This window comes from Panthera uncia (assembly GCF_023721935.1).
Source record: "Panthera uncia isolate 11264 chromosome A1 unlocalized genomic scaffold, Puncia_PCG_1.0 HiC_scaffold_17, whole genome shotgun sequence".
Taxonomy (NCBI): domain Eukaryota; kingdom Metazoa; phylum Chordata; class Mammalia; order Carnivora; family Felidae; genus Panthera; species Panthera uncia.
In genome coordinates, this window is record NW_026057577.1 from 124,695,064 (window position 1) to 124,712,224 (window position 17,161).

The following is a 17,161-nucleotide window of genomic DNA, read 5'->3' on the forward strand; positions in this document are numbered from 1 at the left end:
TTGCTCAATAGGTGTAGAATATGAGATCATTCCTCCAGGCTCACAGCAAAACCCATCTGTTGACTTTGCCAGTACTGCCTTGAGCAAAATGGAGAACACAGAGGAGTTGGTGATAAGTCGAGCATCAGTTATTCACAAGGGACTCCCGGCCAGCCAAGCCATTTCCCTTTGCAGTAATGAGTAAATGCATGTACAGTGAGTGCCAAACACACAAATGTAGACCATGAGTTTTTCAGCCCATTCTCCCATTAGGTCTCAGAGCAGTTGGCATGTTCACACTGCTTTTTGGTAGTATAAACATGACATCCAGACTTTGCTTTGATTAGTAGGGCTACTTAAACCAGTACCTGAGGGCCTAAAGATTGAAGCTCTTCTGCAGAAGTATTCCATGATACATAGTTAATTATAGAAAGCATCTTTTCCAAAAAGAACAAAACTGACATAGTGTTCAAAGCCCTTAGCTGAACCTAACCCAAGGATACTCATGAATATTTGTCAAGCAATTAATGTTGCCATTTATTTCTTAAAACATTAAGACATAGTCTTGTACTGACTGCCACATTCACAGTTTAGAATAAATAAAGGCTTTCACACTGTAGTCTACAACAGAAGACAAAACCAGTTTCAATAGATTTGTTTTTGATACAAAAAAGGGTAAGCCAAAGTGCTCCTGAAAGGTGTCTTGCACATTATTAAACTTTTCCAGGCAAATGACTGAAACAGGAAGATGTTCACTTGGTTAAACTGAGTCTATATTATAAAACAAAATTGCCATTCATATATTGTTTTAAATTATCGAGCATGTTTTAAATATTTGGATTTTAAATATAAATGTACATTGAACTTTTCGAACTAGTATTTTGAAATTATTAAGAAAACTAAATATTTTTCTTTTCTTGGATAGCAACCAAATTAAGTTTTAAAATATTCATATATGGACAAATCTCACAGTGTGATAATAAGTGTTTGCATTTGTCGTGCTGAGACACAGGATCCTAGTTTTGAAGAGAATGTTAGAAAATCATCTGGCACAGCATTTTCTAAAATTTATTGTGTAGAAAACTTGTCCTGTAGGCTGTTAATGAGTACCCTGCCGGAGATAAAAACAAACAAAAACTTTACAATGTTGAATAGTTTCAGAAATGCTGGGTTGACTTATCAAAAAGTTTCTTTACAGCAGGCCATCATGGTGTCCTAATATGTCAATATACTTGTCCATCTCCCAGGGGAGAGGGAAGGGTAGAGTATTTTGTACTTCCCAATCTCATTTGATTGCTGAGTCCTTTTTCTGTGAACCATTGCATAAAACTAGTGTTCCATGGAACCCACTTTGGGAAATGCTCATCTAGCTGTTTGTTACTCAGTACTGCAGGCCCTTGAAGACTTCACAAGGATTCTTTCCCCTAGCCCTCCATAAACATGTGCAAACTTCTGCTTATGAGTTTCCTTGTCCAGCAGCTCAGTTGCTTCCAAAGTCTGTTTTGACAGACAGTTCTAATCGTTAGGTTCTTTCTTCATTTATCAAACTGACATCCACTTCCTGAGAATTCCATCTTTGGTTTTTATAAGAATCCTATTGATCCAGTGCAGAATGAGTTTCCTTGCTATTCCATGTGGCAGGCCTTCAACTATCTGAGCAGTGTTGATGATACAACGGTGGTTAGGAGCACTGGTTTGGGAGTTAGGCTTCTTCAGTCCCAATCCCTGCTCTCTCACTTACTGATTGTGTGCCATCGGGCAAATCGTTCCACTTATGTCTGCCTCAGTTTCCTCATCTGTCAAATGAGGATTATAACAGAAGCTACAGCATAGGGTTGTTGGGAAGGTTTCACGTAACCTATGTGAAAGTCCATAGAGCAGTGCTTGGCACGTATGGAGGAAAGAGTAAGGAATTAATAAATAGCAGCTTTTATTTAGTGTCCTTTCCTTTATCTTCTTTCCTCCTAGTTCTCTTTAGAAGTGGATTCGGCTTCTCAGAACGAGATCCTTAAATCTAGGTATTGCTGAGAGGTAAGTCATGCCATTCCCACAAGAGGCAGTACTGCTGGGACTAATGAGAAATGATTCACAAAGATTCTCTATTCGCTTTGCCACTGAATTTCAGTGATTTCCGCCACAAGCTTCTGATGCACCGTTCTAATAGCCAGTCTCTGCTTGACTAAACTGGTGCTTAAGGAATGCTACCTGAGGTGGCATAGGCTGCCTGGGTGGATCAGGCTGCTTAGGTGGCTCATTGTAATCCTCTATACAACCCATGCCTGGATCCCAGAGCTTATAGTCAGTGAGGCTGCTCCTGCACCTCAGGTTTCTGCTGACTTTTCAGGCCTCCTGTGGTCCAAGCTGCCCATGCATCATGGGCTTGTCCCTCTGAAGGTTGGAAGTATCAGCATTCGCAGTCATTAGTTGAATGAGCATTTATTAAACACCTACTGTGTGCTAGCTCAGACTGTCAGCTAAATATTCTCCTCTCCTATAATATCTTCTCATGTAAGTCAGTCAGTTGAAGACTAAAAATGTATCCTTTTCCATTCTCTACTGTCACTGCTATTCTCTTAGGAAACAGTACTTAGGTAGACACAACTTGACCAAGACAACCTTCCTATGCCCCTCAGCTTGGCTAGACTGTACAGTCTTCTTCCTAAGTCTTGACTCCTGACATCCCTTTTCTTATTTACTCTAGAAAACTTATTGTAAATCTTTGCTCTGTCCATTTGAGGTATAAATCTTTTCAAAAGCTTCTTGCCAGTTTTAGAACTTAAAACTGTCTTTACTAAGTATCTGGGCACCATCCCTTTGAAATGTTAGGCATCAAGGAAGATAGCACCTCTCTCTGCCAGTTTGTCTGGGAGTGGAGGAGCCTTGTTCCCAGTGGTAAAAGTACCTTCTGTAGCGAAGGTAGGAGAAAGCTTACTTTTCCTTTAGGCAAGGCCAATCAGCAAGTACAGATGGTTTCTGTACTAAGGACTACACTCCAGCTCTCCAACTCTCTCTAGCTCTTCCTCTTGGCAATGCTGGGTATCCAGACTTGGTGTGTGCTCTCTCCTATTGTTGACAATAGTCTTGGAAAAAGAGCAAAGCCTAACTTCTTGTCTGGTGCAATATTTTTATTTAACAGGCTGCAAATATAAGTTAATGAGGTTGTTCTGGTGAATGGTATTTTTTTCTTTTTTTCAATCCTGACATAAAACTTTTTTCTGGAATCGAATGCCTGCTGACGTTGACTTAGCCCATGCTCTCTGGCAGGGCTGCTTTCCTGGGCTTCTGCTGGCCACTCTGGGTGTCCACAGAGGCTGACAAGGTAACAACCAGTATAGACACTACCTCTCCTGCCACTCTCCACTGTTCTAAGCTGGTCAGTGGTTGCTTTGGATGCTCCCAGTTCTGGTGCTTGTTTGGCCCAGGGCCCAAATGATTTATTTCAGCTAACTTCTTCGGCAAGTTGGAGCTCAGGCCAGGCAGAGTGCTGTGAGTAAAGTGAGCCTGAATGGGCCCCTCATGCTTCCAAAGGAACTGTAAAGGAAGGGACAGGACATAGCTGGGGAGGCGAGAGTCTGTGTCGTTGACAGCCGCTCTTACCTGCATCAGTGAGAAGAAATGGTTCATCGTGATTCCAATGGTGTCCTGCAACCAGCTCTCATTAATGATATCCTGACGCTCCTGTTCTGCCTCTTCCTTCCGGGCATCACAGATGTCCCACAGGCGGTCTCGTAAATCCTGAGCAGAAAGAGACATCGCTGTTATGCTTTAGAATCACGGCTCAAATAACCTCAGTGTAATAAAACTGGAATCCTTTGCCTGTCTTAAAAATATCTCCAAAGAAGATTGGACCTAATGCACTCATGTATTTTATTTCTTCATTCAACAACTTTTTATTTGGCTTCTACCCTATGCCAGGCCTTTCCTTTGTAAGACCAGCTCACCAAATCATATGCCCACATCTAGCACAAACCCACTACAATTCACTTTATTCACGGGTGGCTATGTGTTATGTAGTATTCTAATCCTTTCACAGGAAATTTTCTTAGTTGAAAAAGTCCTTTCAGGGAATTTGGGGGGAAATGACGAATTGTCGGTGGAAGAAATATGCAGCCATATTTAAACCAAGGGCACGGGCTCATTCGTTAATCATGAGTGCAGCATGTCATTCATCAAGAACTGCTGTCTGAGCTTAATAGGATTGTTCAAATCTAAGCTTTTCACTAAAGAGCTAGCAGTAAAATAAATAAATAAATAAATAAATAAATAAATAAATAAATAAAATTTAAAAAAATCTTTGCAAGATCCCGGGTCTGCCATTGATGTAAAAAACTAACACTATTTACTATGCACTGAGGTCTTTCTACGTGTGTTAGAGTGTCAGAATATGTCACTGTACTTATACCAACTCATTTAATGCCTCGCAACAATCTGAGGTACTCTTATTATCTTCATTTTGCAGATGAGTCACAGAGAGGTTATTTTCCTAATGTCACACAGTGAGTAAGTGGTAGATCCAAGACATGAGCCTGTGGTGCTGGGTAATACACACCTGTATTTCAGGTCTCAGTTACTTTGTCTGAAACTTACTTTTTGGATGTGCAATATAGAATAAATTAGTTTATGTATATAAAGCACTTAGCATAGTATTTAGCATACAATAATTCCTCAGTTAATAAAAACTAATAGCATCTTATAAGAATATAATATTCATAGCAATAAAATCTGTTTAATAAAATATACCATTAATGAAATATGTACAATTAAAATGTGACAGTTTTCATACTAATAATTTATTGAACATTAGTCTGTGTTGGGCGTTGTGTTAAGTGCTTCACATTGATTACTCTGCTAATCCCAACAATAACCAGGAAGTAAATTCCGGTGAGTAAATGGATGCCCAGAGAGGTTAAGTCACTTGGCTCTGGCTTCAATGTGGCAGAGTCAGGAATCTTAATGCAATCGGTTTGATTCCAGTGCCCCCAGTAGGTTTTATTTCTGTGATACTATGTCACTGAAACAATTAACATATTGATTTGTTACCTCCAGGGAACTGCATATAAAATGAAAATATCACAGCCATTTTTGAAGCCATATTCTAAGTATTAGAACAATGAACCATTATCTTAGAGCTGATCTTGGTATCTCCATGGTCTTTCCACAGATACTCTGTCAGACATTCAGTGAGTACAGGCTTGTGTCTACCAGCATTTGTACATTTATGAGAGCTAGAAGAGTTCCCTTTTTCTCCTGCCTCACTGTGAAGACTTGGCAAGTACTAGCGTCTGTGTGGCTCAGATTTCTGATGGCAGAGTGAGGACAATGCAATAGGAGAACCTCTCCAATAACTTCTCAGAATTGGAATGAAACAAGCCAAGAACAAAGACATTTACCAAGCATAGAGATGGTCTGGGCTACCCAGAGGCATGGCTGGTTTTCACGTATTGTTTGGAAAGAATTAGGGAATTATTAAATATCCCTTAATAATCATAGGTGTGTTGTATTTAAGAAAAACTCATGGCTATTAATTGTGAAGGTTATGCAGACAAAAATCATTAAAAATGAACACTTTTACAAAATTGTTATGAATTTGACTCTGATACGCCTTGGCGATGGCCAACTTTTGTTGAATTTAATGGGAGTTCTTTGTACTTCTTGCATTTTGATGTCTGTGTCCTTCCTCAGATTAGGTAAGTTTTCAGCTATAATTTGCTCAAATAAACCTTCTGCCCATTTTTCTCTCTTCATCTTCTGGGACTCTTATACGAGTGTTATTCTGTTTTAAGAAGTCACTGAGTTCCCTAAGTCTACCTTTCTTTTCAGCTTCATTATTTTCCATAATTTTATCCTCTCTATCACTAAGTTGTTCCTCTTTGTCCATCCTCAGTCTTGGCATACATCCATTCACGTTTCCATCTCAGTTATAGCATTTTTAATTTGGGCCCAACTAGATTTTAACTCTTTTATCTCTGAAGAAAGGGATTCTCTAGCGTCTTCCATGCTTTTTTTTCAAGCCCAGATAGAATTCTTATAATTGTTGTTTTAAATTCTAGTTCAGACGCCTTACTTGTATCTGTATTGATTAAATCTCTGGCTGTCATTTCTTCCTGTTCTTTCTTTTGGGGTGAATTCCTCTGTCTTGTCATTTCGGAGGAAAAAATAATAAAAACTAATAAATTACAAAAATAAAGGAAACCAGGTCCTTTGGTCGGTTTTGGTTATGTTTTAGTCTGCTGGTTAAGAGAAGCTGCCATGTTCTCTCCTTCGAATTCTGCAGCTTGTTCTCTTAATCCTCAGATTGATATCCTAGGTGTTCGAAATGATTTGATGTTGATCTGGCTGTGTTCGAGGGCTGAGACAACCCCAGGGTTCCCCTACTACTCTGCCATCCTAGCTCCTCCTCCTTTTACAAAAGTTTTAAAGGTTTTTGTTGGGTCAAAAGACCAAATTCAACTTATATGGTGCTTATTAGAGTCTCGCATAAAACAAAATGACACAAAAAGGTGCAAAGTCAAAACTTAGATAAGACAAATACAAATAAGAAATGAAACAAGGTTCACAGGATTGTTATCGGATACAGTAGAATTCAGTACAAAAGTAGTTGTTTGGGGGCAACGATGGTTATTTTACACTATAGAGAGTGTAGGAGACCATGAAGAGATAAGTTATCATGTTTCTTCACATCAAATATCACTATGTCGGAGAAACCGTTTAATGAACGGTTCATGGTCTGGGGAGTCTGGCAGCGTGGGTTCAGATTCCAGCTGTGAGGCTTACTATCTCTTTACCATATTTCTTCATCCATAAAATGTGACTATTACTAGTTCCCACCCCAGAGGGTTGTCCTGAGGGTGAAACAAGACAGTGCCAGCACATATACATGTTCAGTTTACTGATTACTGGCGCTACATTAAATCCTATAGAGCAAAAGATATAGCAAGGAAAATGGATAGAAACGTAACCATGACAGGGGTTTTTAACCCACTTTCATTAGTTTTTGCAAGATTATGTAGGTACAAAAATGTTAAAAAAAAAAAAAGAATACAGTAATTGTTTCAATCAGAATACTTATGATGCTTTAAAAAAATGAAAGTAATATAAGGGCCCATCCTAAACCTGACTTAGGACATAGGGTCTGAAGCAAAGGCGGGATTATTTGTTTAAACTTTACAAGTTTCTCTACAATATACTACTGCTAAGAATCCACTGCTAAAAAGCATTCTAATGACATTAACAATGATAACTGGGCCAAAACTTTGAGTCTTCTAAATAGAGACTATATGTTGTTTTCTAGTGCCCATGAAATATAAACAGAAATTTTTCACATTTCAGACAACTGAAAAATTATGATAAATTTGAAATATTTTTAAAATTAATTAAAATCAAAATTCTATAAAATTAATTAAAATCAAAATTCTAAATACCTAAGTCTCTGATCACAATGCAACAGAATTGAAGCAGGGGACAAAGTTTAAAGTAATAACAACATTTGTCACCTGGAAATGAAACAAAGCATTTTTAAGAATAATTATGTGGCCAATGAAAATATCAATACTGCAATTAGACAATATTTGGTAATTAATTATATTTGAAAATACGTAGTTAAAAACTGTGGGGTCTATCCAAAGCCCTACTAAAGGGAAAGTTTTTTTTTTTCCTTCCTTGACTATTTTTATCAAAATCTTCTCTACTTTATCGCTTGAATTGATATTTTAAGTTTAATATTTAAAAAATTTTTTTTTAACTTTTATTTATTTTTGAGACAGAGAGAGACAGAGCATGAACTGGGGAGGAGCAGAGAGAGAGGGAGACACAGAATCTGAAACAGGTTCCAGGCTCTGAGCTGTCAGCACAGAGCCCAACACGGGGCTGGAACTCACGGACCGTGAGATCATGACCTGAGCTGGTCGGACGCCCAACTGACCGAGCCACCCAGGTGCCCCAAGTTTAATATTTTTAAACCTCCTATATTGTCAATTTCAGGTTTATTCTTATTAATTCCTTTCTTTTTCTCAGGTTTACTTTCTAGCTTATTTTTGAAGTTATATTCATTTCTATTCTTTCATGTCTAATAGTAAGTCAAGAAAAAAAAAGGGGGGGCATATCCACCATACAAAACCAAATCAATAGATAACCACATACTTAGAAATCCACATATACATAAATGTATCATATACAACTGTGTGTGATATATTTGAGAGTCTTATCAGACCAATTGATTAACTTTTTGAAAAAGATAAAATGAGATCCGTATTCAAATAATATATAATTTAAATATTTAAAAGTAAAACATAAAACTGTAAAAGTATTAAGAGTGGAACATTTGTATATAATTTTGGAATGGAGAAGTATTTAATTTACCACAAGGAGAAGCTACAATGAAACATTTTCCATATTTATCCATATAAACATTAAAAGCTTTCTGCATATTAAAACTCTCCTCAAATAATATAAGGCAAACATGAACCTGGGAATATATTTGTAACATATGACCAACAGATGGTTTATCTCCTTAATATAAAAAAAGGTTTTAGAGAACAATAAGAAAAAGAGCACACCCCAACAGAAAAATGGGCAGAAATCATAAATAGGCTTCAGCAGGAAGGAAAAATAAATGACCATTAAACTCAGGAAAAAATGGTCAACTTCAATTGTAAAAACTGAAATGCAAATTACAGAAGATATCCATAGTTTTAATATCCATTAAGTTGGCAAAGATTAACAAAAATGATAAAACCTAATATGTGCTGGCATCCTTATATTCGGTAGCTTGGAGTGAAATTTGCCAGTTTTTAATGTGTCAATTTTTTATAATTTGCAATTTAAAAAAATTTCAGATTTTAAATGTGTTTTAAAAGTAAGCACAATTTTAGATTCAGCAATTTCACTTTTTTAGAAAATTTCCCAAGGAAATAATTGAGGATGTGGTAAATATTTTGCTGGATGAAATTTTACTCTTTAATTTTCTATAATAAAAAGTTAATGTTAAACAAATACTTGTTAATGAAATGGTTAAATTATGATATAGTTCATTAATGAAATATCTCTTAGATGTAAGAATGATGAGGTAGATAAATTTTTATTGAGAAAGAAAATGTGTTCTATTGTTGAATAAGAATGCTACAAAGCAATATGTTCATTGCAGTCACTTTTTTTGCAAAGACAATTGTACCAAGGTAGTAACAATGGTTAACTACTGGCAATGGGATTATGGATTTGTCATTTTAAATTTTGCTTCTTTTTAATATCTAATGTATCTACAATAAGCATATGGTACTTCTGGAACTAGAAAAAAATCCATCCCACTTAAGGTATTGAAAATTTAAAAGCCGCCTCATTCTACCAACAATCAATTGGCTGACATGGAAAAGAAGTACACAGGAGGGCTGGCATTAGGATTAGGTAGGAAATAGATAGAAAAAACAGATATGTTTTAGGATTTATATACCTATTAATTATTGCTTAAGGAATGTCTAAGAAAAGGTAAAATACTTCAGTTTTACTAGGACATTTGTTAATTCAGTACCTTTTGGGTTAAACTCTCCAGCACCCTGGGCATCCAAATCACTATAATGCCTTCATTAAAATTTCAATCAATAGCTTCCCAATTGGTTTCCCACTTAGTCTCCCTGCTGCTTTTACTCCTCTAAAGACCCTTTTAAAATCCAGAAGCCAAGGCTTCAGTTCTCATTCAGATAAATATCAGTATCCTAATAATGACCTTCAAGGCCTTAGGTAATCTGGTCCCTTATGATCTCTCTCACCTCATCACCACCCATTCTGGCCTGCTCACTCTGTTCTTCCAGCCACATCAGTCTCCTTACTGTTCTTCAAACACACCACACATCCTCCCCCTTCAGTGCCTTTGACTTTACTTTCCTCTCTGCCTGATACACTCTTTCCCCAAATATCTACATGGCTCACTCAATCACTCCTGTCCTGAGTTTGTCAAATGTCACCTTCCCAGTGGGCCTTTCCACAACTACCATAGACAAAATAGTACATCAGCAATCCTTTCCTTGCCCTGCTTTTTTATTCTTCACAAAGCTCTGTCAATGACATATTCACTGTATATTCTATATACTCACCTGTTTATTGCTTATTCTCTGTCTTTGGCTACCAGAACATAAATATCATGAGGTCATAGATTTTTTGTTCACTGTTGTGTCCCCAGACCCTTGAACCGTGCTGGGATCATGACAGATGTTCAAAAAATATAGAGAAGATGAATGGCTTGTGGGGTAGACATTGGCACTTTTTTTGTTGTACAAGTAAATATTAAGATTATAATCAGATCTGACTACTAGCAACCTGTACTTAAGGTAGTGGCAAGGGAAAGAATTCCTCTGACAGGATGAGGGTCTCTGTAAATTTATACAGGAAAGACAAAAGGCAAGATATTGACATCAAGCTTCCTGATCCTCAGAAGTCCTTTTCTAAACCATTAGGGTAATATATTCCATGTATGAACTTATGAAAATCAGCCTATCAAGCGCCAGGTACTGGGCTTGATGGAGATACAACAATGTATAAGATTTGGCACTCTCCCTCAAAGGATCTATTCAATATTGGCAGCCCTTTAGGTTTTCCATGAAGTTCCCTCATTCCCCTTCTCTCTGATGTCATCCAACCCTATGACTGCAGTCAAGGTAGGCATGTGCTTAATAACAGGCATCAATATAGTTACAACGCCCAACAAAGGGGTTAGGAGTCTACAAAACAGATGCCAAGAATGCTCTGGCTCTGCTGAACTTGGCTCCTCTTTCTGGAAGTGTTGGCCACAATATTCTTATTCTGAATTCAAGTCCAGAAGAGCCATTGCCCAAGAAAGTTTCCAGGTTAAGTGTTCAAATCACTTCCCACCTCATCCTCATACCTAACGAAAGTAAGAAGGGAATGGGCTAGAGTTCTGCAGCACAATAGTTGAGCGTGTAGAGACCCTGGTGCAATAAGTCACAGATTTCCTTACATTTACTCTTTGGTGTAGTTCGGCCTTTGTTTCCTCATCATCCCACAGGTCATCAGGAAGACAGTTGTAATCAGCCTGCCACTGAGATACAAAGTTTTGCTTGTGATCTGGACGCTTTAGAAACTGCTGGAAATTTGTTCTGTAAGGCATTAAGAGAATGAGATGGATCTTACACGACATGCCTCTAGACTATAAAATTCTAACTTTGGAAACTTTACTTACCTAACCTCATACAAGTAAGTAAGCACAACATGCTGCCCTTCTCTCAGATGCCTGAGAACTGTTTTGATGGAGTCTATATAGGAATTTTCTATTAGTTTCCAGTAAGGTACTAGAAATGAAGGCATTTCCTGTTAAATGGTAAAGCATAAAAATAATCATTTCAAAGTGAAAATACTTCTGAATAATTGAGCCAAAAGAGCAAGACTGAGCAAAAGGACCAAGATGCGGCTGCAATTATCTAAAGCATACTCTGTGAAACTCCTTGCTGCTCCTCCCCTCCCCTCCCCCAGTTAATTCCTATTCCAAATACATTCTTTGCGTCTCAGTTCAGACATAATGTCTTCCAGAAATCCTTCCGTGATCCAAAAGGTCTAGAAGGTCATCTTCTGAAGTTCTGGAGTTCTATTTTAGCACCTTGTACTTCTCCCCTCATAGTAGTGATGACATTAATGGCAACTGCTTATTCATGTGTCCATATTCACCTCTAGAATATCAGTCTCATAAAGCCAAGAACAATGGTTATTTTATCCACCTCTCTATAGTTTTTCCTATTAGTACCACAGTGTCTGGAACACAGAAGGTGCTTGAGAAATATTTACTGAATAAATAAATAGATGCCATATTTTGCTTAAGTTGGAAAACTGCCTATCGTGGAGAATATCTAGTGTTTGTGTCAGGGCAATGAGTCATTTCTCTGAATTCACCCAAGTGGTATTATCTTTGCTGTGTGCACCATGAAAAATTAGAAAGTTTCTTTATGTTATCTTTAATGAAACAAGTAAACAATCAAAACCAAGAAATAATCAAAATGAAATAAAATTGAAGACATAATATATTCAATATAAATTCTGTGTACTAATTATTCATTTATTGGCTGTGCATTTATTTAATCAGGGAATTGCACATGAGGACCTGAGAGATCATTTGGCCAATCTTTCCAACTGAGAAATGCCAAATACTAGATGTAAAGTATCCAATCTCTCTGTGGACCTCACTGATACATTAAGCAGGACATTTCAGGGCAAGCCTTTCAGTGTCACACATCTCATGTTACTGGAAAATTCTCCCTGTGTTGATCAGAAACTTGCCTTCTTATAGTTTCCACTTACCAGCCCTACCTGTACCCTTTAGAGAAGGGCAGACTAAATTCACACAGTCTTCCCTGTGACATGCTGTCAGATATTTGAGGACATTAGTGAGGGTAGGTAGTATGGGATTCAAGATGAAACTTGATTGTTTTTGTAGTCCCAGCCTCTAGTATGGTATTTTCTCATAACAGGCCCTCAATAAATTTTACTATGGATGTAATCAGACTTAACCTGAACTCAGTTTTATCGTTAAATTTTTAGGAGACTCGATGTTTCCATCTGGTTCTAAAAGTCTATGATTCAATGTCCGGTAACATTTGAAGTATTCATTTATCTAACTTAAACATTTACAGTTCCTTTAATGTTCCTCTGACATTATTTTAACATCTTTTTCTTTCCTGGTTCTCCCTCTGGTTTCTATTCTTTCATGATCTCTCTCTCAAAGGATGAGGTATCCAGAATGGTAATAAAGAACATTTTAAATAAGCCTACTACTAAACCTCCCTCCTAGTTGACTTTAATATATTAATTCACACTCTGTGCATGGAGAGTTACCTAACTGAAGTATCACCCTGGTCACAGATTATCATTTATTCATAAGAACTTTATGAGATATTGTCAAATACTATTTTGAACTCAAGATATACCATGTTAATGGTCTTTCCTTGATCCATCTATGCAACCTTGCTCTCAAGGAAAAGGAATGGACCAGTTCATCAGGACTTAGCCTTAGTGAAACTGTGTGGGCTCTCGGTTTAGTTATTTTTCAAAGAGAGATAGAGACAGAGTGCGAGCAAGAGAGGGGCAGAGAGAGGGAGACACAGAATCTGAAGCAGGCTCCAGGCTCCAAACTGTCAACACAGAGCCCGATGCGGGGCTCAAACTCACAAAACCGTGAGATCATGACCTGAGCTGAAACCAAGAGTTGGACACTTAACTAACTTAGCCACCCTGGTGCCCCTGGGTGATCATTTTTGTAGTTTATACATGCTCAGAAGTCATGCTTTTAATAATTTTCTCTCAAATTTGGTCAGGGCTTACTGTATAGAGTATTTGTCTATGTGTTACTAAATCTCATCAGCCCTTTATTAAATATTTAGGTATTTGCCTACATCTGGTCTTCTGGAATCTCCCATATCCTCTGTGATTTCTATGGGTTATTGATAATATCATGTCTGTAGGTTCCTCCAGTCTCTGGGATATAATTTTCCTGGGTCTGGGGACTTGAACTTATATGATGTGCCTAGATATTCAAATCTGTACTTTCTGATTAAATAGTCTTCTTTTCATTGGATAAGACTGAGCATAATAGGAAATCAGTAGCCAAAGCAAATATGCACCGAAGCTTCCAGAGCTAAAGTGCAAAAGCTCCTCACTCTGATTGCCTTCTTGGTTCTCTCTGCACCTCCCCTGTGGCCGACAAAGGGAGAAGGACCCAGGCTGTCCTGGAACTTGGCTGCTGCCTCCACCTGGGAGAGCCAGATATGAAAACAGTCTCTCTCAGTCTCTCAACCTCTCTGTCTCTCTCTCTCTGTCTCTCTCTCTCTGTCTCTCTCTCTCTCTCTCTCAATATACTTTCCCCCCTCCCTATTCTCCTTCTCCCCCTTCTTCTCTCTCTGTCCACATGCCTACTGAGGTAGGTAGATATGGAGTCCTTGGAAGGCCTAAAACCAGGTTTACCAGATAAAATATAGGAGGCCCAGCTAAGTATATTGATAATCTGAAATTCAAATTTAACTAGGCATCTGTCTTTCTTCTTGTTTGGCAGGTAAGCTCTGCAGCCCATGTGTGAGAAGTTTAGGATGGGAAAAGGACTAAAGTGGATCATGTGGCGGCTTTGTTTCTAGGCTCTAGACTACTTCTAGTTGTAGCAGAATGTGTTCTCCACACGGCTTCGCTTAGGTTACCAGAGCTAGAGTTTTGTGCTGCATATCTTCCATCGTCCCTCCAGACCAACCTCCTGTCCTTCATTCTTCACGCTGCTCGGCGCCCTGGAAGGCTAACTTATGTGAACTATTTCAGGAAACAACCTCTTCCTCCATCTCCTGGGAAAGATATGTGAGAGCAGAAAGAAACTGAGGTCTGGTTATATATTTGCCTGCTCCTCTCTGCTGCGTCACTGTGGGTGGCTGCATCCCTCTGCTGAAGGCCACAGCCCTCTCCATGCAGAGGTCCTCTTGAGCTCCAAGCATTTGCTCCCTTTCCTCACATTCTCAGGGCTACAGACCATATGACTCCCGGCTACCCTTTACTTGGGAGTAATAATCAAATCCTTGTATGTTCCCTTATTTTTGACCTTTTATTTAACTCTCCTTAAATTACCAATATAATTCTGCTTTCTGCCAGAACCCTGACTGCTAGAAGATCTACATGGAAGCCAGTACCATATCTCAATGTTAATGTTTATTTTTTTTAAATTTCTATCCTCTATTTCCTTCTTATCCTCTTTGAATTTATCCCTCTCATGAGCTTCAAGGTTTGGAGTTAAGAATTAGATTTCAATATTTTTGTCTCTTACTCCCAAGCCCTCCCACATAAGATCATTTTAATTTTATCTCCTTCCCAACAACCTCTTCATTTTTAAGTAGGCTTCACATCTAGCATGGAGCCCAATATGGGGCTTGAACTCTCGACCCTGAGAGCAAGAGCTGGACGCTTATTTCACTGAGTGAGCCGGGTGTCCCTCCCAACAACCACTTCTATACCCTCATTCTATGACGAGTTTTTAAATATATTTATTTCAAAAAGTAGCTTCTGTTTGGCTGAGTGATATTATACACATCCATAATTATATCATTTAATGTTATCATCTTTAAATAGTTTCTGTTCTAACTTCCTTATCAATGCTAATTAATTAATTCATTAGAACTCTATCAAGAATCTACACTGTGTGTGATTCTGTATTGAATACAATTTTCCACCCTCTCTCAAGAGTTTATAATATGATCTGGAAGATAAGACATTTCCCTAGGAAAGATCAATAATAACATCAACACCACAACCACTGAAATTCACGATTGTGTCTCAGATTCCTGCCATAGATGGTCCGCACTCAGAATTCCCTGAAGATTGCAATGTAGAAAACAGGGGCTTCATCTTTTACAAAGCTCTTTGTCTTTGAAAAGTGTTAAAGACCATTCTTGGTGATTTTCTTGACATGATTCATCTATCAAAGCAACCAGATTTGCCGAGGCGGAGACTGGGCTTTGCAGTTGTCAGAGAACAAAGAACTGAATGGAGTTTCCAGGGCTCACTGGGGGTATCTCCTGGCCTCATATGGGTGTACCTGTTTAAAGTTCTCAGTCCAGATAGCTATCTGTTCTTTCATTAGTTTAGTCAGCTTCCAAAAATTTCTCTTTCTAAAAAGTCAGAGGTTAAACTTCATTTGAAAGCATTATAATGTCTGCATGAGAACATGGATGGAGGGCTGTAATTTGCTGGATATGTGTTCTGAGAAAGTCATTCTTCCAGGAAACGGCATCTCTGCTTGTCCCTGGGGAGAAAATTGGTCCTTACAGAACCCATTTGTTCTGCTTTCAGCACTCAATAGCAGTTCAAAGTATGATTCAGAAACTCAAAAAAGTAGAGGATACAGTGTAGTTCATGAGTAGTCTCAAAAATTCACCTCTGCTTTTTGATGAGTATATGTATCACCAGCTGTGAAAGGCCTTCTAGATGGTGCAAGTAATGGAGTAAATCTTACTGTAAATAATAGAAAGACTAGCTTCTACTAGCTTGAATCTAAACTGCCATACCTCAGGAATTGGCTCATTCACATAGACCCATTCTTCTGATCCTGGCTTTGGTGGTGGTGGCACTATGGGAGTAGGTGACACCTCTGCAGAATCAGCAGGTGACTTCTTTACCGATGCTTTCCCTCCTGGTGATTTTCCTTTAGGAGAACCTTAAACGTGCATATTATATCATTTCACTACAATTGTATGAACAGAACCAGATTCTGGTAGATGAATAAATCTAGCATTACTGTGGACTTCATGCAATTCATTAAGCAATTTTGGGGAGCCTTACCAAATCAAAAATCAAAACCCCAATTCTCTACAGCCTCCAAATTAACCAATAATACCACTAACAGGTTTTTTTTTTAGTTTATTTATTTTGAGAATGAGCAAGAGAGAGAGAAAGAGAGAGAGAGAGAGAAAGAGAGAAAGAGCGTGCATGCACAAGCAGGGGAGAGGCAGAGAGAGAGGGACACAGAGAATCCCATGCAGGCTCCACACTGTCGGCACAGAGCCCAAAGTGGAGCTCAATCCCATGGACCATGAGAACATGACCTGAGCCAAAATGAAGAGTCAGATGCTTAGCCAACTGAGCTACCCAGGCACCTCCGGTAACAGTTTGTTTAAGCTACTAAATTTCTTTTGTCCAGTTGGCTATGAAAAGCAACTTGACATTTTATTTTTATCTCTTTCTTTGATTTCATAATGAACATATGGTTCTTACAAAGTATAGATTGTAAAATGCATTTCATTGACATTTGCAAGTAATGGCAAATTAAATTCTCCATCCAGAATGAGAAAGAAAGTAAGTCTAATATGAGTGATGCTCTTGATGTTTTTTTGAAGCTCAGGGGAGGAGCAGGGAGGAAGGAGGCTATGAAGAGTCAGTGGGAGTCAGTGAAGGATGTGGGGAAGGAGGTGGGGTATTACAGCTTCCAAATGTCTCCACATTCCCTGAATGAGACAGAGGGTTTCTGAGTGGGAAACTTTATTTCTTGCTATAGTCAGGGAGTATGGATGAAGGTACTTGCTGTGTCATCCCCTGGCTGAATTAAGGCATGAGAGAGAGAAGGGGAGAGAAAGGAAAGAGAGAAGAAGGACGAGGAGAAGGTGGAGGAGGAAAAAGAAGAGCAAAAAAATGAAGCCTAGTGTTCAGTTCAGAATCCAGA

General features: G+C 38.4%; 1 protein-coding gene across 4 annotated transcripts in view; it reads right to left on the reverse strand.

Moving 5' to 3' along the window:
* Positions 1-17,161, reverse strand: part of SPEF2 (sperm flagellar 2) — a 183,321-nt gene that overhangs the window by 69,667 nt on the left and 96,493 nt on the right. For all 4 annotated transcript variants that reach the window (XM_049648173.1, XM_049648172.1, XM_049648174.1 and 1 more), the window contains 4 exons: positions 16,011-16,159; positions 11,168-11,295; positions 10,946-11,084; positions 3,577-3,714 (listed from right to left, as the gene is read on the reverse strand). In XM_049648173.1, the coding sequence (XP_049504130.1) occupies positions 3,577-3,714; positions 10,946-11,084; positions 11,168-11,295; positions 16,011-16,159 (554 nt within the window). The remainder of the gene's footprint in view (positions 1-3,576; positions 3,715-10,945; positions 11,085-11,167; positions 11,296-16,010; positions 16,160-17,161) is intronic.